The sequence below is a fragment of the Columba livia genome, chromosome 31 (genome assembly GCF_036013475.1).
Source record: "Columba livia isolate bColLiv1 breed racing homer chromosome 31, bColLiv1.pat.W.v2, whole genome shotgun sequence".
NCBI lineage: Eukaryota > Metazoa > Chordata > Aves > Columbiformes > Columbidae > Columba > Columba livia.
This window is the reverse complement of record NC_088632.1, coordinates 201,084-228,605: the sequence shown is the minus strand read 5'-3', so window position 1 is coordinate 228,605 and position 27,522 is coordinate 201,084. Positions and strand designations below refer to the sequence as shown.

The 27,522-nt window shown below is 59.3% G+C and overlaps 2 protein-coding genes across 5 annotated transcripts in view; one reads left to right on the top strand and one right to left on the bottom strand.

The window, feature by feature from the left end:
- Nucleotides 1-21,531, top strand: part of NPHS1 (NPHS1 adhesion molecule, nephrin) — a 68,468-nt gene extending 46,937 nt beyond the window's left edge. The window contains exons 15-27 of the mRNA XM_065043980.1: nucleotides 866-997; nucleotides 1,962-2,102; nucleotides 4,305-4,426; nucleotides 4,981-5,152; nucleotides 10,305-10,461; nucleotides 11,671-11,927; nucleotides 15,029-15,140; nucleotides 17,763-17,920; nucleotides 18,528-18,590; nucleotides 18,709-18,920; nucleotides 20,129-20,192; nucleotides 20,276-20,325; nucleotides 21,436-21,531. Of these exons, the coding sequence (XP_064900052.1) occupies nucleotides 866-997; nucleotides 1,962-2,102; nucleotides 4,305-4,426; nucleotides 4,981-5,152; nucleotides 10,305-10,461; nucleotides 11,671-11,927; nucleotides 15,029-15,140; nucleotides 17,763-17,920; nucleotides 18,528-18,590; nucleotides 18,709-18,920; nucleotides 20,129-20,192; nucleotides 20,276-20,325; nucleotides 21,436-21,486 (1,691 nt within the window). The 3' untranslated portion in view covers nucleotides 21,487-21,531. The remainder of the gene's footprint in view (nucleotides 1-865; nucleotides 998-1,961; nucleotides 2,103-4,304; nucleotides 4,427-4,980; nucleotides 5,153-10,304; nucleotides 10,462-11,670; nucleotides 11,928-15,028; nucleotides 15,141-17,762; nucleotides 17,921-18,527; nucleotides 18,591-18,708; nucleotides 18,921-20,128; nucleotides 20,193-20,275; nucleotides 20,326-21,435) is intronic.
- A 60-nt stretch (nucleotides 21,532-21,591) lies between these two features.
- Nucleotides 21,592-27,522, bottom strand: part of NFKBID (NFKB inhibitor delta) — a 28,482-nt gene continuing 22,551 nt past the window's right edge. For 2 of the 4 annotated variants that reach the window (XM_065043993.1, XM_065043989.1), the window contains one exon: nucleotides 24,561-24,725. The gene's annotated coding sequence lies outside the window, so the exon portion shown is untranslated. Of the gene's footprint in view, nucleotides 22,680-24,560; nucleotides 24,726-27,048; nucleotides 27,095-27,522 lie in introns of those variants that run through there. The other 2 variants (XM_065043991.1, XM_065043990.1) reach the window with 2 other exon arrangements.

The following is a 27,522-nucleotide window of genomic DNA, read 5'->3' as shown; positions in this document are numbered from 1 at the left end:
TGGGAGGGACTGGGTTATACTGGGATGGACTGGGTGGGACTGGGAGGGACTGGGTTATACTGGGATGGACTGGGATGGACTGGATTATACTGGGATGGACTGGGAGGGACTGGGTTATACTGGGATGGACTGGGTGGGACTGGGAGGAACTGGGATATACTGGGAGGAGCTGGGAGGGCAATGGGGGTGACTGGGAGGAACTGGGATGGCAATGGGGGTAACTGGGATGGACTGGGAGGGAACTGGGAGGGACTGGGTTATACTGGGATGGACTGGGAGGGCAATGGGGATAATTGGGAGGGACTGGGATATACTGGGAGGAACTGGGATATACTGGGAGGAACTGGGAGGTCAATGGGGGTAACTGGGAGGGACTGGGATATACTGGGATGAACTGGGAGGGACTGGGATATACTGGGAGGAGCTGGGATGGCAATGGGGGTAACTGGGAGGGACTGGGATATACTGGGAGTAACTGGGATATACTGGGAGGAACTGGGAGGGCAATGGGGGTAACTGGGAGGTAGTGGGAGGGCAATGGGGGTAATTGGGAGTAACTGGGGTGTACTGGGAGGAACTGGGAGTAACTGGGATATACTGGGAGGAACTGGGAGGAACTGGGATATACTGGGAGGAACTGGGATGGCAATGGGGGTAACTGGGAGTAAGTGGGATATACTGGGAGGAACTGGGAGTAAGTGGGATAGACTGGGAGGAACTGGGAGGGCAATGGGGGTAACTGGGAGGGACTGGGATATACTGGGAGGAACTGGGAGGGCAATGTGGGTAACTGGGAGGAACTGGGAGGGCTCTGCCTGTGTCATTGGTGCATACTGGTGCATACTGGTGGTAACTGGTGCTGCAGACCCCCCGCAGGTGTCGGGGGGGTCGGTGGTGGCCCGCGAGGGGGGAGGGGCGGAGCTACAGCTGGGCGTGGTCGCCCATCCCCCCCCCGACAGCTGCCAGTGGAGCCGGAGCGGCCACGCCCTCCAAACTGGTCAGACTGGGAGAACTGGGAGGGACTGGGAGGGAATGGGAGGGACTGGGATCGACTGGGAGGGACTGGGAGGGACTGGGAGGGACTGGGGGGAACTGGGAAGGGACTGGGATGGACTGGGAGGGACTGGGATGGACTGGGATGGACTGGGGGGAACTGGGAGGGACTGGGATGGACTGGGAGGGACTGGGAGGGAACTGGGAGGGACTGGGATGGACTGGGGGGAACTGGGAGGGACTGGGAAGGGACTGGGAGGGACTGGGAGGGAACTGGGAGGGACTGGGAGGGACTGGGATGGGACTGGGAGGGACTGGGAGGGACTGGGATGGGACTGGGATGGGACTGGGAGGGACTGGGAGGGACTGGGATGGGACTGGGAGGGACTGGGAGGGACTGGGATGGGACTGGGATGGGACTGGGAGGGACTGGGAGGGACTGGGGGGAACTGGGAGGGACTGGGAGGGACTGGGGGGAACTGGGAGGGACTGGGATGGGACTGGGATGGGACTGGGATGGACTGGGAGGGACTGGGAGGGACTGGGATGGGACTGGGAGGGACTGGGATGGACTGGGATGGGACTGCGATGGGACTGGGATGGACTGGGATGGACTGGGAGGGACTGGGGGGAACTGGGAGGGACTGGGAGGGACTGGGGGGAACTGGGAGGGACTGGGATGGACTGGGAGGGACTGGGAGGGGGAACTGGGAGCACTGGGAGGGAACTGGGAGGGACTGGGAGGGACTGGGAGGGACTGGGGGTTACTGGGGGTTACTGGGGGTTACTGGGATGGGTCACTGGGGTCACTGGGGGTCACTGGGAGTTAATGGGAGTTACTGGGAGTTAATGGGAGGGGTCACTGGGGGTCACTGGGAGTTACTGGGAGCACTGGGATGGGTCACTGGGACTTCCTGGGGTGGGCGTGTCCCTTTTGTGGGCGTGTCCCCACGTGGCCCCGCCCCCAGGCCCCCCCTGGCGGCTCCGCCTGCTCCCTGATTGGTCGCTGGCCATCGTCAACGTGACGCGCGGGGACGGCGGCGCCTATGGGGTGGGGTGTGAGAACAGCGAGGGGAGCGGGCACGGGGTGTTCCACCTCCACGTGCACTGTGAGCGCCTATAGACACCCTATAGACACCCTATAGACCCCTATAGATCACCTATAGACCCCTATAGATCACCTATAGACCCCTATAGAGCCTAGAGACCCCATAGACCCTATAGATGCCTATTGAGAGTGTAGAGACCCCATAGACCCTATAGATCCCTATGGTGTCCTGAGCCTCATCGTGCACTGGGAGCACCTATAGACACCCTCTAGACACCTATAGACACCCTATAGATCACCTATAGACACCCTATAGATCACCTATAGAGCCTAGAGACCCCATAGACCCTATAGATGCCTATTGAGAGTGTAGAGACCCTATAGACCCTATAGATCCCTATGGTGTCCTGAGCCTCATCGTGCACTGGGAGCACCTATAGACACCCTATAGACACCCTATAGACACCCTATAGAGCCCTAGAGATCCCTATTGAGAGTGTAGAGACCCCATAGACCCTATAGATCCCTATGGGGTGAGAACAGCGAGGGGAGCAGGCACGGGGTGTTCCAGCTCGACGTGCACTGTGAGCGCCTATAGACACCCTATAGACACCTATAGATCACCTATAGATCACCTATAGACCCCTATAGAGCCTAGAGAGCCCATAGACCCTATAGATCCCTATGGGGTGAGAACAGCGAGGGGAGCGGGCACGGGGTGTTCCAGCTCGATGTGCACTGTGAGCACCTATAGACACCCTATAGACACCTATAGATCACCTATAGATCACCTATAGACCCCTATAGAGCCTAGAGATCCCTATAGAGCCTAGAGAGCCCATAGACCCTATAGATCCCTATGGTGTCCTGAGCCTCATCGTGCACTGGGAGCACCTATAGACACCCTCTAGACACCTATAGACACCCTATAGATCACCTATAGACCCCTATAGATCACCTATAGACCCCTATAGAGCCTAGAGACCCCATAGACCCTATAGATGCCTATTGAGAGTGTAGAGACCCTATAGATCCCTATGGTGTCCTGAGCCTCATCGTGCACTTGGAGCACCTATAGACACCCTCTAGACACCTATAGACACCCTATAGATCACCTATAGACCCTAGAGATCCCTATAGAGCCTAGAGACCCCATAGACCCTATAGATGCCTATTGAGAGTGTAGAGACCCTATAGACCCTATAGATCCCTATGGTGTCCTGAGCCTCATCGTGCACTGGGAGCACCTATAGACACCCTATAGACACCCTATAGATACCCTATAGACCCCCTATAGGCCCTAGAGATCCCTATAGAGCCTAGAGACCCCATAGACCCTATAGATCCCTATTGAGAGTGTAGAGACCCCATAGACCCTATAGATCCCTATGGGGTGAGAACAGCGAGGGGAGCGGGCACGGGGTGTTCCAGCTCGACGTGCACTGTGAGCGCCTATAGACACCCTATAGACACCCTATAGACCCCTATAGACCCCCTATAGACCCCTATAGAGCCTAGAGAGCCCATAGACCCTATAGATCCCTATGGTGTCCTGAGCCTCATCATGCACTGGGAGCACCTATAGACACCCTATAGACACCCTATAGACCCCTATAGATCACCTATAGACCCCTATAGAGCCTAGAGACCCCATAGACCCTATAGATGCCTATTGAGAGTGTAGAGACCCTATAGACCCTATAGATCCCTATGGTGTCCTGAGCCTCATCATGCACTGGGAGCACCTATAGACACCCTATAGACACCCTATAGAGCCCTATAGACCCTAGAGATCCCTATAGAGCCTAGAGACCCCATAGACCCTATAGATGCCTATTGAGAGTGTAGAGACCCTATAGGCCCTATAGATCCCTATGGTGTCCTGAGCCTCATCGTGCACTAGGAGCACCTATAGACACCCTATAGACCCCTATAGATCACCTATAGACCCCTATAGAGCCTAGAGACCCCATAGACCCTATAGATGCCTATTGAGAGTGTAGAGACCCTATAGATCCCTATGGTGTCCTGAGCCTCATCGTGCACTGGGAGCACCTATAGACACCCTATAGAGCCCTATAGACCCCTATAGAGCCCCTATAGACCCTATAGATCCCTATGGGGTGAGAACAGCGAGGGCACTGGACACACGACCCTGAGCCTCATTGTCCCCATATGTCCCCATAGCCCCTATAGGACCCTGACCTTGACCTTGACCCTGACCTTGACCCCTGACCTTGACCCCTGCCCCCCCCCCCTTTAGACCCCCCGGCCATCGTGCGCGTCCCCGACCCCGTGGTGGTGACCGAGGGGGAGGGGGCGGAGCTTCAGTGTCACGTGACCGGGAACCCCCTGCCCGAGGACAGCGTGACGTGGGGACGGCTGGTACGGACGGACACACGGACACAGGAGAGGGGGATATGGGGACAATGGGGACAATGGGATCAATGGGGACAGACAGGGGGACATGGGGATGGGGGACATGGGGACAATGGGATCAATGGGGACAAGGGGACATGGGGACATGGGGATATGGGGACAATGGAATCAATGGGGACAGGAGGACATGGAGACAGGGACAGGGGGACATGGGACATGGGACATGAGGACATTGGGGACAATGGGATCAATGGGGACATGGGGACATGGGACATGGGGACATGGGGACATTGGGGACAATGGGATCAGTGGGGACAGGGGGACATGGGGACAGGGGGACAGGGGGATATGGGGACAATGGAATCAATGGGGACAGACAGGGGGACATGGGGATGGGGGACATGGGGACAATGGGATCAATGGGGACAAGGGGACATGGGGACATGGGGACATGGGGACATGGGACATGGGGACATGAGGACATTGGGGACAATGGGATCAATGGGGACAGGGGGACATGGGGAGCGGTCCCTGTCGGTGACAAGACGGGTGTCCCTCAGGTGGGGGAGGGGCGCGAGGGGCTCCCGGGGGGGCTGCTCCCCGAAGGCTCCGCCCCCTTGTGGCGCCTGCGGGTCCCGGGGGCGCGGAGGGACATGGGGGGACCCTACGAGTGTCACGTGGACACGGGGGTGCCCCCCCCGGCCAGGGCCATCGCCAGGCTGGTCGTCAGATGTGAGTGACACCCAATGGGGACACGGGGGGGATGCCCTGGGTGGGGGGACACCCAATGGGGACATCTATGATGGGGGGACACCCAATGGGGACACCCAATGGGGACGTCTATGGGGATGACACCCAATGGGGACACCCAATGGGAAGGGGACACCCAATGGGGACATCTATGGGGGGGACACCCAATGGGGACACCCAATGGGGACGTCTATGGGGATGACACCCAATGGGGACATCTATGGGGATGACACCCAATGGGGACACCCAATGAGAAGGGGACACCCAATGGGGACACCCAATGGGGGTGACACCCAATGGGGACACCCAATGGGAAAGGGACACCCAATGGGGACACCCAATGGGGACACCCAATGGGAAGGGGACACCCAATGGGGACACCCAATGGGGACACCCAATGGGAACATCTATGATGGGGACACCCAATGGGGACATCTATGGCGATGACACCCAATGGGGACACCCAAGGGAAGGGGACACCCAATGGGGACACCCAATGGGGACATCTATGGGGGGGACACCCAATGGGGACACCCAATGGGAAAGGGACACCCAATGGGGACATCCAATGGGAAGGGGACACCCAATGGGGACACCCAATGGGGGTGACACCCAATGGGGACACCCAATGGGAAGGGGACACCCAATGGGGACATCTATGATGGGGACACCCAATGGGGACATCTATGGAGGGGACACCCAATGGGGACATCCAATGGGAAGGGGACACCCAATGGGGACATCTATGGAGGGGACACCCAATGGGGACATCCAATGGGAAGGGGACACCCAATGGGGACACCCAATGGGGACACCCAATGGGGACATCTATGATGGGGACACCCAATGGGGACATCTATGGGGATGACACCCAATGGGGACACCCAATGGGAAAGGGACACCCAATGGGGCCATCTATGGGGGGGACACCCAATGGGGACACCCAATGAGAAGGGGACACCCAATGAGAAGGGGACACCCAATGGGGACACCCAATGGGAAGGGGACACCCAATGGGGACACCCAATGGGGAGATCTATGATGGGGACACCCAATGGGGACACCCAATGGGGACGTCTATGGGGATGACACCCAATGGGGACACCCAAGGGGAAGGGGACACCCAATGGGGACATCTATGGGGGGGACACCCAATGGGGACATCCAATGGGAAAGGGACACCCAATGGGGACATCTATGGGGATGACACCCAATGGGGACACCCAATGGGAAGGGGACACCCAATGGGGACATCTATGGGGGGGACACCCAATGGGGACGTCTATGGGGATGACACCCAATGGGGACACCCAATGGGAAGGGGACACCCAATGGGGACACCCAAGGGAAGGGGACACCCAATGGGGACACCCAATGGGGACATCTATGGGGATGACACCCAATGGGGACACCCAATGGAATGGGGACACCCAATGGGGACATCTATGATGGGGACACCCAATGGGAACATCTATGATGGGGACACCCAATGGGAAGGGGACACCCAATGGGGACGTCTATGGGGGGGACACCCAATGGGGACACCCAATGGGAAGGGGACACCCAATGGGGACATCTATGGGGGGGACACCCAATGGGGACACCCAATGGGGACGTCTATGGGGATGACACCCAATGGGGACACCCAATGGGAAGGGGACACCAAATGGGGACACCCAATGGGGACACCTATGTGGATGACACCCAATGGGGACACCCAATGGGAAGGGGACACCCAATGGGGACACCCAATGGGGACACCCAATGGGGACATCTATGGGGGAGACACCCAATGGGGACATCCGATGGGAAGGGGACACCCAATGGGGACATCTATGATGGGGACACCCAATGGGGACATCTATGGGGATGACACCCAATGGGGACACCCAATGGGAAGGGGACACCCAATGGGGACATATATGGGGGGGACACCCAATGGGGACACCCAATGGGAAGGGGACACCCAATGGGGACATCTATGGAGGGGACACCCAATGGGGACATCCAATGGGAAGGGGACACCCAATGGGGACATCTATGATGGGGACACCCAATGGGGACATCTATGGGGATGACACCCAATGGGGACATCCAATGGGAAGGGGACACCCAATGGGGACACCCAATGGGGACATCTATGGGGATGACACCCAATGGGGACACCCAATGGGAAGGGGACACCCAATGGGGACACCCAATGGGGACACCCAATGGGGACACCCAATGGGGACATCTATGGAGGGGACACCCAATGGGGACACCCAATGGGGACATCTATGGGGGGGACACCCAATGGGGACACCCAATGGGGACATCTATGGGGATGACACCCAATGGGGACACCCAATGGGGACATCTGTGGGGATGACACCCAATGGGGCCACCCAATGGGGACATCTATGGGGGGGACACCCAATGGGGACACCCAATGGGGACATCTGTGGGGATGACACCCAATGGGGCCACCCAATGAGAAGGGGACACCCAATGGGAAAGGGACACCCAATGGGGACACCCAATGGGAACATCTATGATGGGGACACCCAATGGGGATGTCTATGGGGATGACACCCAATGGGGACACCCAATGGGAAGGGGACACCCAATGGGGACACCCAAGGGAAGGGGACACCCAATGGGGACACCCAATGGGGACATCCAATGAGAAGGGGACACCCAATGGGGACACCCAATGGGGAGATCTATGATGGGGACACCCAATGGGGACACCTATGGGGGAGACACCCAATGGGGACACCCAATGGGAAGGGGACACCCAATGGGGACATCTATGGGGGGGACACCCAATGGGGACATCCAGTGGGAAGGGGACACCCAATGGGGACACCCAATGGGGGTGACACCCAATGGGGACACCCAATGGGAAAGGGACACCCAATGGGGACATCTATGATGGGGACACCCAATGGGGACGTCTATGGGGATGACACCCAATGGGGACACCCAATGGGGACGTCTATGGGGATGACACCCAATGGGGACACCCAATGGGAAGGGGACACCCAATGGGGACACCCAATGGGGACATCCAATGGGAAGGGGACACCCAATGGGGACACCCAATGGGGACATCTATGATGGGGACACCCAATGGGGACGTCTATGGGGATGACACCCAATGGGGACACCCAATGGGAAAGGGACACCCAATGGGGACATCTATGATGGGGACACCCAATGGGGACGTCTATGGGGATGACACCCAATGGGGACACCCAATGGGGACGTCTATGGGGATGACACCCAATGGGGACACCCAATGGGAAGGGGACACCCAATGGGGACACCCAATGGGGACATCCAATGGGAAGGGGACACCCAATGGGGACACCCAATGGGGACATCTATGATGGGGACACCCAATGGGGACATCTATGATGGGGACACCCAATGGGGACGTCTATGGGGATGACACCCAATGGGGACACCCAATGGGAAAGGGACACCCAATGGGGACATCCAATGGGAAGGGGACACCCAATGGGGACATCTATGATGGGGACACCCAATGGGGACACCCAATGGGGACACCCAATGGGGACGTCTATGGGGATGACACCCAATGGGGACACCCAATGGGAAGGGGACACCCAATGGGGACATCTATGATGGGGACACCCAATGGGGACATCTATGGGGATGACACCCAATGGGGACACCCAATGGGAAGGGGACACCCAATGGGGACACCCAATGGGGACACCCAATGGGGACACCCAATGGGAAAGGGACACCCAATGGGGACATCTATGGGGGGGACACCCAATGGGGACACCCAATGAGAAGGGAACACCCAATGAGAAGGGGACACCCAATGGGGACACCCAATGGGGACGTCTATGGGGATGACACCCAATGGGGACACCCAATGGGAAGGGGACACCCAATGGGGACACCCAAGGGAAGGGGACACCCAATGGGGACACCCAATGGGGACATCTACGATGGGGACACCCAATGGGGACACCCAATAAGAAGGGGACACCCAATGGGGACACCCAATGGGAAAGGGACACCCAATGGGGACATCTGTGGGGATGACACCCAATGGGGACACCCAATGGGGACATCTATGGGGGAGACACTCAATGGGGACACCCAATGGGAAGGTCTATGGGGATGACACCCAATGGGGACACCCAAGGGAAGGGGACACCCAATGGGGACACCCAATGGGGAGATCTATGATGGGGACACCCAATGGGGAGATCTATGATGGGGACGACACCCAATGGGGACGTCTATGGGGATGACACCCAATGGGGACACCCAATGGGAAGGGGACACCCAATGGGAAGGGGACACCCAATGGGGACACCCAATGGGGATATCTGTGGGGATGACACCCAATGGGGACACCCAATGGAATGGGGACACCCAATGGGGACACCTAATGGGAAAGGGACACCCAATGGGGACATCTATGATGGGGACACCCAATGGGGACACCCAATGGGGACACCCAATGAGAAGGGGACACCCAATGGGGACACCCAATGGGGACATCTATTGGGGGGACACCCAATAGGGACACCCAATGGGAACATCTACGATGGGGACACCCAATGGGGACACCCAATAAGAAGGGGACACCCAATGGGGACACCCAATGGGAAAGGGACACCCAATGGGGACATCTGTGGGGATGACACCCAATGGGGACACCCAATGGGGACATCTATGGGGGTGACACCCAATGGGGACACCCAATGGGAAGGGGACACCCAATGGGAAGGGGACACCCAATGGGGACACCCAATGGGGACATCTATGATGGGGACACCCAATGGGGACGTCTATGGGGATGACACCCAATGGGGACACCCAATGGGAAGGGGCCACCCAATGGGAAGGGGCCACCCAATGAGAAGGGGACACCCAATGGGGACACCCAATGGGAAGGGGACACCCAATGGTGACACCCAATGGGGGCAACACCCAATGGGGACACCCAATGGGAAGGGGACACCCAATGGGGCCACCCATGGGTGGGCCCACCCCCAATGGTGACACCCCCAGGGTGCCAATCACGGGGACCCCAGGGTGGGCCTGACCCCCCCATTTTCCCTGGGGAGCCAATCAGAGCCCTGACGCCCCTCCCCGCCCCCAGATGGCCCCGAGCTGGAGGCGGAGCCGGGGCTGGGGGCGGGGCCTGTGGGCGTGGTGGTGCCGGCGGGGGCGGAGTCAGCGGAGCTGCGGTGCCGCGCCCAGGGCGTGCCCGGGGTGGACATCCAATGGGAGCAGAGGGGCCGTCCCCTGCAGGACAGGTAACCCACTGGGGCTAACTGGGGGCAACTGGGACAAACTGGGGGCAACTGGGCCAAACTGGGACAAACTGGGAGCAACTGGGTCAAACTGGGAGCAAATGGAACAAACTGGGAGCAACTGGGCCAAACTGGGAGCAACTGGGGTCAACTGGGACAAACTGGGAGCAACTGGGTCAAACTGGGAGCAAATGGAACAAAAACTGGGAGCAACTGGGCCAAACTGGGAGCAACTGGGCCCTACTGGGGTCAACTGGGACAAACTGGGGTCAACTGGGAGCAACAGGGCCCAACTGGGATCAACTGGGGCTAACTGGGGTCAATGGGACCCAACTGGGGTCAACTGGGACAAACTGGGATCAACTGGGGTCAATGGGACCCAACTGGGGTCAACTGGGACAAACTGGGAGCAACTGGGGTCAATGGGACCCAACTGGGATCAATTGGGGTCAATGGGACCCAACTGGGATCAACTGGGGCCAACTGGGGTCAATGGGACCCAACTGGGATCAACTGGGGTCAATGGGACCCAACTGGGGGCAACTGGGACAAACTGGGAGCAACTGGGGTCAACTGGGACAAACTGGAATGAACTGGGGCCAACTGGGATCAACTGGGAGCAACTGGGGTCAATGGGACCCAACTGGGATCAACTGGGGCCGACTGGGATCAACTGGGGTCAACTGGGGTCAATGGGACCCAACTGGGGCCAACTGGGGCCAACTGGGACAAACTGGGTCTAACTGGGGCCAACTGGACCCAACTGGGATCAACTGGGGCCGACTGGGATCAAGTGGGGTCAATGGGACCCAACTGGGGCCAACTGGGGTCAACTGGGACAAACTGGGAGCAACTGGGGCCAACTGGGGCCAACTGGACCCAACTGGGATCAACTGGGGCCGACTGGGATCAAGTGGGGTCAATGGGACCCAACTGGGGCCAACTGGGGTCAACTGGGCCTAACTGGGAGCAACTGGGGCCAACTGGGACAAACTGGGGCCAACTGGGGCCAACTGGACCCAACTGGGATCAACTGGGGCCGACTGGGATCAACTGGGGTCAACTGGGACCCAACTGGGAGCAACTGGGGCCAACTGGGACAAACTGGGGCCAACTGGTCCCAAGTGGGTCAACCGGCCCCACCCCAGTTCCACCCCCAACCCATTCCCAGTCCATCCCAGTCCCAATCCCGACTTAAACTGGTCCTCCCAGTAGGTTCCAGCAGCACCAGTGGCGCGATGGCCCCTGGACCAGTAGCGTCCTGACGGTGGCCAACGTCAGCCAGGATCGGGCCCGCCTGCGCTCCCAGTGCCTCAACTGGGACCAGTTTGGGTCCCGGCGTCGATACCAGTATGGGAACTGGGACCAGTTAGAGGAGCCGGATTCAAACTGGACTCTCGGCACCTTCGTCTGCGTCGCCCGGAACCAACTGGGAAGCGTCCGGCGCCACCTCCGGCTTCAACTGGGAGGTACTGGTTTGTACTGGGATGGGGGGGGTTGGAGCAGTATGGGGGGTGTTTGGTACTGGGAGACATTGGGAGGATACTGGGAGGCACTGGGGGGTTACTGGGAGGCACTGGGAGGAACTGGGAGGCACTGGGAGGTTACTGGGAGGTACTGGGAGGAACTGGGAGGCACTGGGAGGTTACTGGGAGGCACTGGGAGGATACTGGGAGGAACTGGGAGGCATTGGGAAGCACTGGGAGGATACTGGGACAATACTGGGAGGCACTGGGAGGTACTGGGAGGATACTGGGATGATACTGGGAGGATACTGGGAGGATAATGGAAGGCACTGGGAGGCACTGGGAGGTTATTGGGAGGATACTGGGAGGTACTGGGAGGTACTGGGAGGTTATTGGGAGGATACTGGGAGGATACTGGGAGGGCACTGGGAGGTACTGGGAGGGGACTGGGATGGAGGGGGGTTACTGGTTTGTACTGGGATGGGGGGGGTTGGACCAGTATGGGGGGTGTTTGGTACTGGGAGGTACTGGGAGACATTGGGAGGATACTGGGAGGCACTGGGGGGTTACTGGGAGGCACTGGGGGGTTACTGGGAGGCACTGGGAGGTTACTGGGAGGTACTGGGAGGAACTGGGAGGCACTGGGAGGTTACTGGGAGGTACTGGGAGGTTATTGGGAGGCACTGGGAGGTTACTGGGAGGTACTGGGAGGATACTGGGAGGTACTGGGAGGAACTGGGAGGCACTGGGAGGTACTGGGAGGTTATTGGGAGGCACTGGGAGGTTACTGGGAGGCACTGGGAGGATACTGGGAGGAACTGGGAGGCATTGGGAAGCACTGGGAGGATACTGGGACAATACTGGGAGGCACTGGGAGGTACTGGGAGGATACTGGGATGATACTGGGAGGATACTGGGAGGATAATGGAAGGCACTGGGAGGCACTGGGAGGTTATTGGGAGGATACTGGGATGATACTGGGAGGACACTGGGAGGTACTGGGAGGGGACTGGGAGGAACTGGGAGGCATTGGGAAGCACTGGGAGGATACTGGGACAATACTGGGAGGCACTGGGAGGTACTGGGAGGATACTGGGATGATACTGGGAGGATACTGGGAGGATAATGGAAGGCACTGGGAGGCACTGGGAGGTTATTGGGAGGATACTGGGAGGTACTGGGAGGTACTGGGAGGTTATTGGGAGGATACTGGGATGATACTGGGAGGGCACTGGAAGGTACTGGGAGGGGACTGGGATGGAGGGGGTTACTGGTTTGTACTGGGAGGGGGGGGTTGGATCAGTATGGGGGGTGTTTGGTACTGGGAGGCACTGGGAGACATTGGGAGGATACTGGGAGGCACTGGGGGGTTACTGGGAGGCACTGGGGTGTTACTGGGAGGTACTGGGAGACATTGGGAGGATACTGGGAGGCACTGGGGTGTTACTGGGAGGACATGGGAGGTTATTGGGAGGTTACTGGGAGGAACTGGGAGCTACTGGGAGGAACTGGGAGCTACTGGGAGGATACTGGGAGGAACTGGGAGGCATTGGGAAGCACTGGGAGGATACTGGGAGGAACTGGGAGGTTATTGGGAGGCACTGGGAGGATACTGGGACAATACTGGGAGGCACTGGGAGGTACTGGGAGGATACTGGGATGATACTGGGAGGATACTGGGAGGATAATGGAAGGCACTGGGAGGCACTGGGAGGTTATTGGGAGGATACTGGGAGGTACTGGGAGGTACTGGGAGGTTATTGGGAGGATACTGGGATGATACTGGGAGGGCACTGGAAGGTACTGGGAGGGGACTGGGATGGAGGGGGGTTACTGGTTTGTACTGGGATGGGGGGGGTTGGACCAGTATGGGGGGTGTTTGGTACTGGGAGGTACTGGGAGACATTGGGAGGATACTGGGAGGCACTGGGAGGTTACTGGGAGGCACTGGGGGGTTACTGGGAGGTACTGGGAGGTTATTGGGAGGATACTGGGAGCTACTGGGAGCTACTGGGAGATTATTGGGAGGATATGGGAGGTTACTGGGAAGATACTGGGAGCTACTGGGAGGTACTGGGAGACACTGGGAGGCACTGGGATGATACTGGGAGGTTACTGGGAGGATACTGGGAGGAACTGGGATGTACTGGGAGGTACTGGGAGGTACTGGGAGGTACTGGGATGTACTGGGAGCTACTGGGAGGTACTGGGAGACACTGGGAGGCACTGGGAGGTTACTGGGAGGCACTGGGGTGTTACTGGGAGGTACTGGGAGGTTATTGGGAGGCACTGGGAGGCACTGGGAGGAACTGGGAGGCACTGGTTGGATACTGGGAGGTACTGGGAGGTTATTGGGAGGATACTGGGAGCTACTGGGAGCTACTGGGAGGATACTGGGAGGATACTGGGAGGCACTGGGAGGATACTGGGAGATTATTGGGAGGATATGGGAGGTTACTGGGAAGATACTGGGAGCTACTGGGAGGTACTGGGAGACACTGGGAGGCACTGGGATGATACTGGGAGGATACTGGGAGGTTACTGGGGGGTTACTGGGTGGTACTGGGAGGCACTGGGGGATACTGGGAGGGTAATGGAAGGCACTGGGAGACACTGGGAGGCACTGGGAGGAACTGGGAGGCACTGGTTGGATACTGGGAGGTACTGGGAGGTTATTGGGAGGTACTGGGAGCTACTGGGAGGATACTGGGAGGACACTGGGAGGCACTGGGAGGATACTGGGAGATTATTGGGAGGATACTGGGAGGTTACTGGGATGATACTGGGAGGATACTGGGATGATACTGGGAGGTACTGGGATGATACTGGGAGGATACTGGGAGGTTACTGGGAGGATACTGGGAGGAACTGGGATGTACTGGGAGACACTGGGATGATACTGGGAGGTACTGGGAGGTACTGGGAGGATACTGGGAGGATACTGGGAGGTACTGGGATGTGCTGGGAGGATACTGGGATGTACTGGGATGTACTGGGAGGATACTGGGAGGTACTGGGAGGTACTGGGAGGATACTGGGATGTACTGGGAGGTACTGGGAGGATACTGGGATGTACTGGGATGTACTGGGAGCCGTGTCCCCAGAGCCCCCGGACCCCCCCCGCTCCGTGTGGGTGGTGGGCGTGGCCTCCACGGCGGTGGGCGTGGCCTGGAGACCCGGCTGCCACTGGGGGGCACCCCAGAGCTTCCTGGTCAGGTGAGGGGGATGATGGGAGGGACTGGGAGGGACTGGGAGGGACTGGGAGGGACTGGGATGGACTGGGATGGACTGGGATGGACTGGGAGGGACTGGGAGGGACTGGGAGGGACTGGGATGGACTGGGATGGAACTGGGAGGGACTGGGAGGGACTGGGAGGGACTGGGATGGACTGGGAGGGACTGGGAGGGACTGGGAGGGACTGGGATGGACTGGGATGGACTGGAATATACTGGGAGGGACTGGGAGGGACTGGGATGGACTGGGAGGGACTGGGAGGGACTGGGATGGACTGGGAGGGACTGGGAGGGACTGGGATGAACTGGGAGGGACTGGGATGGAACTGGGATGGACTGGGAGGGACTGGGAGGGAACTGGGATGGACTGGGAGGGACTGGGAGGGACTGGGATGAACTGGGAGGGACTGGGATGGAACTGGGAGGGACTGGGAGGGAACTGGGAGGGACTGGGATGGGACTGGGAGGGACTGGGAGGGACTGGGATGGACTGGGATGGACTGGGAGGGACTGGGATGGACTGGGATGGACTGGGAGGGTCAATGGGATGGACTGGGAGGGACTGGGATGGACTGGGATGGACTGGGAGGGACTGGGAGGGACTGGGATGGACTGGGAGGGACTGGGAGGGACTGGGATGGACTGGGAGGGACTGGGAGGGACTGGGAGGGACTGGGATGGACTGGGAGGGACTGGGAGGGACTGGGATGGACTGGGATGGACTGGGAGGGTCAATGGGAGGGACTGGGATGGACTGGGAGGGACTGGGAGGGACTGGGATGGACTGGGAGGGTCAATGGGATGGACTGGGATGGACTGGGATGGACTGGGATGGACTGGGATGGACTGGGAGGGTCAATGGGATGGACTGGGATGGACTGGGATGGGACTGGGATGGACTGGGAGGGACTGGGATGGACTGGGATGGACTGGGATGGACTGGGAGGGACTGGGAGGGAACTGGGAGGGACTGGGATGGACTGGGAGGGACTGGGAGGGACTGGGAGGGACTGGGATGGACTGGGATGGACTGGGAGGGACTGGGATGGACTGGGAGGGACTGGGGGGGACTGGGAGGACATTGGGAGCTATTGGACTGCACTGGGATGTACTGGGAGGATACTGGGAAGATACTGGGAGGAACTGGGAGCTACTGGGAGGATACTGGGATTATATTGGGAGGCACTGGGAGCTACTGGGAGGACACTGGGAGCTATTGGGTTGCACTGGGATGTACTGGGAGGATACTGGGAGCTACTGTGAAGGACTGGGAGGATACTGGGAGGATATTTGGGGCACTGGGAGGATACTGGGAGCTACTGGGAGGAACTGGGAGGATACTGGGAGATACTGGGAGGAACTGGGAGGATACTGGGAGATACTGGGGTGCACTGGGATGGACTGTAATGGACTGGGAGGGTCAATGGGAGGGACTGGGATGGACTGGGATGGAACTGGGAGGGTCAATGGGAGGGACTGGGATGGACTGGGATGGACTGGGATGGACTGGGAGGGACTGGGATGGACTGGGAGGGTCAATGGGAGGGACTGGGATGGACTGGGATGGACTGGGAGGGACTGGGAGGGACTGGGATGGACTGGGATGGACTGGGAGGGAATGGGATGGACTGGGATGGACTGGGAGGGTCAATGGGAGGGACTGGGATGGACTGGGATGGACTGGGAGGGACTGGGAGGGACTGGGAGGGACTGGGAGGGACTGGGAGGGAATGGGATGGACTGGGATGGACTGGGAGGGACTGGGAGGGACTGGGATGGACTGGGATGGACTGGGAGGGACTGGGAGGGACTGGGATGGACTGGGAGGGTCAATGGGAGGGACTGGGAGGGACTGGGAGGGACTGGGATGGACTGGGATGGACTGGGAGGGAATGGGATGGACTGGGATGGACTGGGATGAACTGGGATGGACTGGGATGGACTGGGAGGGACTGGGAGGGACTGGGATGGACTGGGAGGGTCAATGGGAGGGACTGGGATGGACTGGGAGGGACTGGGAGGGACTGGGAGGGACTGGGAGGGACTGGGAGGGACTGGGAGGGAATGGGATGGACTGGGAGGGACTGGGAGGGACTGGGAGGGACTGGGATGGACTGGGAGGGACTGGGAGGGACTGGGAGGGAATGGGATGGACTGGGATGGACTGGGATGGACTGGGAGGGACTGGGAGGGACTGGGATGGACTGGGAGGGTCAATGGGAGGGACTGGGAGGGACTGGGAGGGACTGGGATGGACTGGGATGGACTGGGAGGGACTGGGAGGGACTTGGGAGGGTCAATGGGAGGGACTGGGATGGACTGGGAGGGACTGGGATGGACTGGGATGGACTGGGATGGACTGGGATGGGACTGGGATGGACTGGGAGGGACTGGGAGGGACTGGGATGGACTGGGAGGGACTGGGATGGACTGGGATGGACTGGGATGGGACTGGGATGGACTGGGATGGACTGGGAGGGACTGGGAGGGAACTGGGAGGGACTGGGAGGGACTGGGAGGGACTGGGATGGGACTGGGATGGGACTGGGATGGGACTGGGAGGGACTGGGAGGGAACTGGTTGCTTTCTGTTTCCGGTTGGCAGCGTGAGCGGCCCCGAGGCCCCGCCCCCCGCTCTCCTGGTTTCCGGTTCCGCCCTGACGCTGCGAGGCCTCCGCCCGGCCACGCCCTATGACGTCAGCGTGCGCGCGCGCAACGAGCGCGGCGAGAGCGCCCCCGTGCGGATCCGCGTCGTCACTTCCGGTGAGCGGAAAACAGGAAGTGAGAGGGGGGTCAATTAGAATGGGGGACACCGGAAGTGGGGGCGAAACGGAAGTGGGGTGGTAGCGAGGGGAGGTGGGGAACAGGAAGTAGGGGTGAACCGGATGTGGGTGAAACGGAAGTGGGTGCAAGAGGATGGGGAAACCGGAAGTGGGCGTCAATGTGGGGGGGAAGTGGAATGGAAAAACCGGAAGTGGGCTCAAACAGGAAGGGGGGTTAAACCGGATGTGGGGTGCAACCGGAAGGGGTAAAACCGGAAGTTGGCTCGCAGGAATGATGGGGAGCGATGGGAAATGGGGCTGGAAACAGGAAGTGGCGCCGGAAATGGCGGGTGGACCGGAAGTGGGCGTGTCCCACGGGGGGAGGAGGAACTGCGGGGTGGTGGGTGGGGCCGGAAGTGGGTGGGGCTTGGGGCCGGAAGTGAAGCCACGAGGAGCAGGAAGACTTCCGGGTGCGACCAGGAAGTGGCCTGGGGGGGGAGGGGGAGGAATGGGGGGGGTGGGCGGGGCATGTACAGGAAGTGGAACCTACAGCCAAGGGGGCGTGTCCCGGAACTGCCCCAGGACGCCTGGGTCCCTTCCCCCCGCAGCGCTGCCCCGTGATTGGCCGGAGCCGCCCGTGGGGGGGGAGGAGCCAACGTTGCCGCCTGCAGGTGGGATGGGGGAGGGGGAAGGGGAGGGGGGGAGGGGCCCGGACGCCTGGGTCCCCCCGGACGCCTGGGTCCCTCCCACGTTGACCGCCCCTCCCCCCCCCCCCTGCTGTCCCATCAGCCTTTGCGGCCCCTCCCGCCCTCCTGGGGGCTCTGGGGGCACTTGGGGGGCTGTTGGTGGGGGGAGGGGCCGCCCTGTGGGGGGCGCTGAGGAGGAGACGGAGGGACCCAGGCGTCCGGGGGGACCCAGGAGTTCGGGAAGGACCCAGGAATTCGGGAGGGGACCCAGGAGTTCGGGCCAAAGGAGGGGTCACCAATGAGTACAGCCTGGAGGTGAGCGGGAGAGCCCCAAAAATCGCCCTGTTTCACCCCAAAAGGGAATTCCTGGGGCACTCCTGGGTCCCCTCCCGAACTCCTGGGTCCCTCCCGAACTCCTGGGTCCCTTGGGGCACTCCTGGGTCCCTCCCGAACTCCTGGGTCCCTTCCCGAACTCCTGGGTCCCTCCCCGAACTCCTGGGTCCCTTGGGCACTCCTGGGTCCCTCCTGAACTCCTGGGTCCCTCCCGAACTCCTGGGTCCCTTGGGGCACTCCTGGGTCCCTCCCGAACTCCTGGGTCCCTTCCCGAACTCCTGGGTCCCCCCCGAACTCCTGGGTCCCCCCCGAACTCCTGGGTCCCTCCCCGAACTCCTGGGTCCCTCCCGGAACTCCTGGGTCCCTTGGGGCACTCCTGGGTCCCTCCCGAACCCCTGGGTCCCTTGGGGCACTCCTGGGTCCCTTCCCAAACTCCTGGGTCCCTCCCGAACTCCTGGGTCCCTTGGGGCACTCCTGGGTCCCCCCCGAACTCCTGGGTCCCTCCCCGAACTCCTGGGTCCCCCCCGAACTCCTGGGTCCCTTCCCAAACTCCTGGGTCCCTTGGGCACTCCTGGGTCCCTCCCGAACTCCTGGGTCCCTTGGGGCACTCCTGGGTCCCTTCCCGAACTCCTGGGTCCCTTGGGGCACTCCTGGGTCCCTTCCCGAACTCCTGGGTCCCTGGGGGCACTCCTGGGTCCCTCCCGAACTCCTGGGTCCCTGGGGGCACTCCTGGGTCCCTCCCGAACTCCTGGGTCCCTCCCCGAACTCCTGGGTCCCTTGGGGCACTCCTGGGTCTCTCCCGAACCCCTGGGTCCCTTGGGGCACTCCTGGGTCCCTCTCGAACTCCTGGGTCCCTCCCGAACTCCTGGGTCCCTTGGGGCACTCCTGGGTCCCCCCCGAACTCCTGGGTCCCTCCCGAACCCCTGGGTCCCTTGGGGCACTCCTGGGTCCCTCCTGAACTCCTGGGTCCCCTCCCGAACTCCTGGGTCCCTTGGGCACTCCTGGGTCCCTCCTGAACTCCTGGGTCCCTCCCGAACTCCTGGGTCCCTGGGGGCACTCCTGGGTCCCTTCCCGAACTCCTGGGTCCCTTGGGGCACTCCTGGGTCCCTCCCGAATTCCTGGGTCCCTTGGGGCCTTCCTGGGTCCCTCCCGAACTCCTGGGTCCCCCTGTTTCTCCCCCTCCCCCCCAGCTGAGCTCATTGTCCTCGTGGGCGTCACCCGCTGGCCCCTCCCCCCCGTGGGACCCCGCCCTGGGTGAGTATCAAGGGGGGGATCTCCCCTCCCCCCACCCCCCCCCCCCCCCCATCCCCCACACTCACCCCTCCCCCCCCCCCCAGGTGACCCCCACCCCTACGATGACGTCACCGAATGGGGAGAATACGAGGAGGTGAGGGGGAATGGCCCGGACGCCTGGGTCCCTTATTGGGGGGTCACCCGGACGCCTGGGTCCCTTATTGGGGGTGGGGGGTTCCTCGGACGCCTGGGTCCCTTATTGGGGGGTCACCCGGACGCCTGGGTCCCTTGGTCCCTTATTGGGGGTAGGGGGGGTCCCCGGATGCCTGGGTCCCTTATTGGGGGGGTCACCCGGACGCCTGGGTCCCTTATTGGGGGTGGGGGGTTCCCAGGACGCCTGGGTCCCTTATTGGGGGGGTCACCCGGATGCCTGGGTCCCTTATTGGGAGGTCCCCGGACGCCTGGGTCCCTTATTGTGGGGTCACTCGGATGCCTGGGTCCCTTATTGGGGGGGTCACCCGGACACCTGGGTCCCTTATTGCGGGGTCACCCGGACGCCTGGGTCCCTTATTGGGGTTGGGGGGTTCCTCGGACGCCTGGGTCCCTTATTGGGGGGGTCACCCGGACGCCTGGGTCCCTTATGGGGTGTTCCCCGGACGCCTGGGTCCCCTATGGGTTGGATATCCCCGGACGCCTGGGTCCCTTATTGGGGGGGTCACCCGGACGCCTGGGTCCCTTATGGGGTGTTCCCCGGACGCCTGGGTCCCCTATGGGTTGGATGTCCCCGGACGCCTGGGTCCCCTATTGGGGGGGTCACCCGGACGCCTGGGTCCCCTATTGGGGGGGTCACCCGGACGCCTGGGTCCCTTATTGGGGGGGTCACCCGGACACCTGGGTCCCTTATTGGGGGGTCACCCGGACGCCTGGGTCCCTTATTGTGGGGTCACCCGGACGCCTGGGTCCCTTATTGGGGGGGTCACCCGGACGCCTGGGTCCCTTATTGGGTTGGGTGTCCCCGGACGCCTGGGTCCCCTATTGGGGGTGGGAGGGTTCCCGGACGCCTGGGTCCCTTATTGTGGGGTCACCCGGACGCCTGGGTCCCTTATTGGGGGTGGGAGGGTGCCCGGACGCCTGGGTCCCCTATGGATTGGATATCCCCGGACGCCTGGGTCCCCTATTGGGGGGATCACCCGGACGCCTGGGTCCCTTATGGGGTGTTCCCCGGACGCCTGGGTCCCCCCTGACCCCTCCCCCCCTCCCCCAGGTCTCCGCCCCCCCCGCTGTCCCATTCACCCTCCAGGGGGCGCTGGTGTGACCCCGAGGCCCCGCCCCCCCCCAATAAACCTGCGTGTTCATTGGCCGCCCGGACGCCTGGGTCCCTTTTTGCATCTCTCTCCCTCCCAACAAGTGACGTCACTCGCTCCAGCCAATCAGCGTTTATTCCCCCAGTCCCACCAGTATAAACCAGTTTGATCCCAGTTCAGGGAGGGGGGGGGGGAGGGGTCACGACCCATTTTGGGGCAAAATCCCCCAATTGGGGGTAAAAATGCCCATTTTTTTGGTGAAAAATCCCAATTTGGGGGCAAATCTCCCCAATTTGGGGCAAAATTCCGCATTTTGGGCACAAAATCCCCCAATTTTGGGGCAAAATCCCCCAATTTTGGGGCTTCTCTCTCCCCCAATTTGGGGGGGACCCATTAACCCCCCCCCCCCAATTAACCCCCATTGTTAATGAGGGAGGGGGAGGGGAGGATTTGGGCCTCTTAAAGGGGCAGCGTCCCCTTTTTTTGGGGGGGAGCGGGGGGGAAGGGGGTTCCCGGACGCCTGGGTCCCTCCCGGACGCCTGGGTCCCCTTTTTGGTACCCCCCACCCCCTCCCAAAATGAACAATTTCATAGAAATTAAGGAAAATTAATATGGAGGGGTCACCCGGACGCCTGGGTCCCTTTTGGGGGGTCTCCCGGACGCCTGGGTCCCTTTTGGGGGGGTCTCCCGGACGCCTGGGTCCCTTATTGGGGATCACCCGGACGCCTGGGTCCCTTTTGGGGGGTCTCCCGGACGCCTGGGTCCCTTTTGGGGGGGTCTCCCGGACGCCTGGGTCCCTTATTGGGGATCACCCGGACGCCTGGGTCCCTTTTGGGGGGGTCACCCGGACGCCTGGGTCCATTATTGGGGGGTCACCCGGACGCCTGGGTCCTTTTGGGGGGGGTCACCCGGACGCCTGGGTCCCTTTTTGGGGGTCACCCGGACGCCTGGGTCCCTTTTGGGGGTCACCCGGACGCCTGGGTCCCTTATTGGGGGGGTCACCCGGACGCCTGGGTCCCTTTTGGGGGTCACCCGCACGCCTGGGTCCCCTCCAGGAATAAGGGACCCAGGCGTCCGGGTCCCTGCCCCCCATCCCCCATTATAGGGGGTGTCGCCATCACATGATGTCATCGCCGGGTGGCCCCGCCCTCTGACGTCACTTCCGGGGGCGTGTCCTCGGGCGGCTCCTCAGGAGGAGGCGGAGCTGGGGGGGGGAGGGGACGTCAGGACCCAAAATCCCCCAATTTCACCCCAAAATGGGGCAAATTTGGGGCATTTGGGGCCATTTCGGGTCAATTTTGGGCCATTTTGGGTCAATTTGGGGCCATTTTTGCCCATTTTGGGTCGATTTTGGGTCAATTTTGTCCCATTTTGGGTCAATTTTGTCCCATTTCGGGTCAATTTTGGGTCAATTTTGTCCCATTTCAGGTCAATTTTGTCCCATTTCGGGTCAATTTTGGGTCAATTTTGTCCCATTTTGGGTCAATTTTGTCCCATTTCGGGTCAATTTTATCCCATTTTGGGTAAATTTTGTCCCATTTCGGGTCAATTTTGGGTCAATTTTGTCCCATTTCAGGTCAATTTTATCCCATTTCGGGTCAATTTTGGCCCATTTCAGGCCAATTTTGTCCCATTTTGTGTCAATTTTGGCCCATTTTGGATCAATTTTATCCCATTTTGGGTCAATTTTGTCCCATTTCGGGTCAATTTTATCCCATTTTGGGTCAATTTTGTCCCATTTCGTGTCGAATTTGGGTCAATTTTGACCCATTTCAGGCCAATTTTGTCCCATTTTGGGTCAATTTTGGGTCAATTTTGTCCCATTTCGGGTCAATTTTGACCCATTTCGGGTCAATTTTGACCCATTTCGGGTCAATTTTATCCCATTTTGGGTCAATTTTGGCCCATTTCGGGTCAATTTTGACCCATTTCGGGTGGATTTGGGTCAATTTTGTCCAATTTTGGGTCAATTTTGGCCCATTTCAGGTCAATTTTTGCCCATTTCGGGTGGATTTTGGCCCATTTTGGGTCAATTTTGGCCCATTTCAGGTCAATTTTGTCCCATTTCGGGTCAGTTTTGTCCCATTTTGGGTCAATTTTGTCCCATTTCGGGTCAATTTTGACCCATTTCGGGTCAATTTTATCCCATTTTGGGTCAATTTTATCCCATTTTGGGTCACTTTTGGCCCATTTTGGGTGGATTTGGGTCAATTTTGTCCCATTTTGGGTCAATTTTGGCCCATTTTGGGTGGATTTGGGTCAATTTTGGCCCATTTTGGGTCAATTTTTGCCCATTTTGGGTCAATTTTGGGTCAATTTTGGCCCATTTCGGGTCAATTTTGACCCATTTCGGGTGGATTTGGGTCAATTTTGGCCCATTTTGGGTCAATTTTTGCCCATTTTGGGTCAATTTTGTCCCATTTCGGGTCAATTTTATCCCATTTTGGGTCAATTTTGTCCCATTTCGGGTCAATTTTGACCCATTTCGGGTCAATTTTATCCCATTTTGGGTCAATTTTGGCCCATTTCGGGTCAATTTTGACCCATTTCGGGTGGATTTGGGTCAATTTTGTCCAATTTTGGGTCAATTTTGGCCCATTTCAGGTCAATTTTTGCCCATTTCGGGTGGATTTTGGCCCATTTTGGGTCAATTTTGGCCCATTTCAGGTCAATTTTGTCCCATTTCGGGTCAGTTTTGTCCCATTTTGGGTCAATTTTGACCCATTTCGGGTCAATTTTATCCCATTTTGGGTCAATTCTATCCCATTTTGGGTCACTTTTGGCCCATTTTGGGTGGATTTGGGTCAATTTTTGCCCATTTTGGGTCAATTTTGGCCCATTTCGGGTCAATTTTGGCCCATTTTGGGTGGATTCGGGTCAATTTTGGCCCATTTCGGGTCAATTTTATCCCATTTCGGGTGGATTTTTGCCCATTTCGGGTGGATTTGGGCCCATTTCGGGTGGATTTTTGCCCATTTTGGGTCAATTTGGGCCCATTTCGGGTGGATTTGGGCCCATTTCGGGTGGATTTGGGCCCATTTTGGGTGGATTTGGGCCCATTTCGGGCGGATTTGTCGGTGCCCACCTGCTCGCCGTGGGGCCCGTGGGGCAGCAGCGCGTGGGGCAGCTCGTGCTCCAGGTTCCGCACTTGGGGGTCGGCCCCACATTCCAGCAGCAGCCGCACCAGCCCGGCCTGATGGGGCGACCCCCGCAGCGCGGCCGCCACGTGCAGGGCCGTGTTCCCGTGGGCCTGCCCCATAGCGACCCATAGCGACCCATAGAGACACATACAGACCCATAGAGACACATAGATACCCCATAGAGACACATAGGGACCCATAGGGACACATAGGGACCCATAGACACGCCACGTGCAGGGGCGTGTTCCCGTGGGCCTGCCCCATAGCGACCCATAGCGACCCATGGATACCCCATAGAGACCCATAGGGACCCATGGATACCCCACAGAGACACATAGGGACCCATAGAGACACATACAGACCCATAGATACCCCATAGAGACCCATAGACACCCCATAGAGACACATAGAGACACATAGGGACCCATAGAGACCCATGGATACCCCATAGAGACCCATAGAGACACATAGATACCCCATAGAGACACATAGGGACCCATAGAGACCCATAGGGACCCATAGAGACCCCATAGAGACCCATAGGGACCCATAGACACGCCACGTGCAGGGGCGTGTTCCCGTGGGCCTGCCCCATAGCGACCCATAGCGACCCATGGATTCCCCATAGAGACCCATAGAGACCCATAGAGACACATACAGACCCATAGGGACCCCATAGAGACACATAGGGACCCATGGATACCCCATAGAGACCCATAGGGACCCATAGACACGCCACGTGCAGGGCCGTGTTCCCGTGGGCCTGCCCCATAGCGACCCATAGACACACATACAGACCCATAGGGACCCCATAGAGACCCATAGGGACCCATAGAGACACATAGACACCCCATAGAGACACATAGAGACACATAGAGACACATAGAGACCCATAGGGACCCATAGGGACCCCACGTGCAGGGGCGTGTTCCCGTGGGCCTGCCCCATAGCGACCCATAGACACACAGACAGACCCATAGGGACCCCATAGGGACCCATGGATACCCCATAGAGACCCATAGAGACCCATAGAGACACAGACAAACCCATAGGGACCCATAGACACGCCACGTGCAGGGGCGTGTTCCCGTGGGCCTGCCCCATAGCGACCCATAGCGACCCATGGATACCCCATAGAGACCCATAGATACCCCATAGAGACCCATAGATACCCCATAGAGACCCATAGGGACCCATAGGGACCCATAGTGACCCATAGACACGCCACGTGCAGGGGCGTGTTCCCGTGGGCCTGCCCCATAGCGACCCATAGCGACCCATACAGACCCATAGGGACCCCATAGAGACACATACAGACCCATAGGGACCCCATAGAGACACATAGATACCCCATAGAGACACATAGGGACCCATAGAGACCCATAGAAACCCATAGACTCCCATAGACTCCCCATAGAGACACATACAGACCCATAGACACCCCATAGAGACCCACAGAGACCCATAGACTCCCATAGGGACGCATAGAGACCCATAGAGACCCATAGAGACCATAGAGACCCATAGAGACCCATAGGGACACATACAGACCCATAGACACCCCATAGACACCCCATAGAGACACAGACAGACCCATAGAGACCCATAGATACCCCATAGACACCCCATAGAGACCCATAGGGACCCATAGATTCCCATAGAGACCCATAGAGACCCATAGAGACCCATAGGGACCCATAGAGACCCATAGAGACCCATAGAGACCCATAGGGACCCATAGGGACCCATAGGGACCCATAGAGACCCCATAGAGACCCATAGAGACCCATAGACACGCCATGTGCAGGGGCGTGTTCCCGTGGGCCTGCCCCATAGCGACCCATAGCGACCCATAGAGACCCATGGATTCCCCATAGAGACCCATAGGGACCCATGGATACCCCATAGAGACCCATAGAGACCCTTGGATACCCCATAGAGACCCATAGAGACCCATACAGACCCATAGGGACCCCATAGAGACCCACAGATACCCCATAGAGACACATAGGGACCCATAGAGACACATACAGACCCATAGATACCCCATAGAGACCCATAGACACCCCATAGAGACACATAGAGACCCATAGGGACCCATAGACACGCCACGTGCAGGGGCGTGTTCCCGTGGGCCTGCCCCATAGCGACCCATAGCGACCCATGGATACCCCATAGAGACCCATAGACACCCCATAGAGACACATAGATACCCCATAGAGACCCATAGGGACCCATGGATACCCCATAGAGACCCATAGACACCCCATAGAGACACATAGAGACCCTTGGATACCCCATAGAGACCCCATAGAGACCCATAGGGACCCATAGACACACATACAGACCCATGGATTCCCCATAGAGACCCATAGGGACCCATAGATACCCCATAGAGACACATAGAGACACATAGAGACACATAGAGACCCATAGGGACCCATAGACACGCCACGTGCAGGGCCGTGTTCCCGTGGGCCTGCCCCATAGCGACCCATAGCGACCCATAGAGACCCATGGATTCCCCATAGAGACCCATAGGGACCCATGGATACCCCATAGAGACCCATAGAGACCCATAGAGACACATAGAGACCCATAGGGACCCATAGACACGCCACGTGCAGGGGCATGTTCCCGTGGGCCTGCCCCATAGCGACCCATAGCGACCCATAGAGACACATAGAGACACATACAGACCCATAGACACCCCATAGAGACACAGACAGACCCATAGAGACCCCATAGAGACCCATAGATACCCCATAGAGACCCCATAGAGACCCATAGATACCCCATAGACACCCCATAGAGACACATACAGACCCATAGACACCCCATAGAGACCCATAGAGACTCATACAGACCCATAGAGATGCATAGAGACCCATGGACTCCCATAGGGAC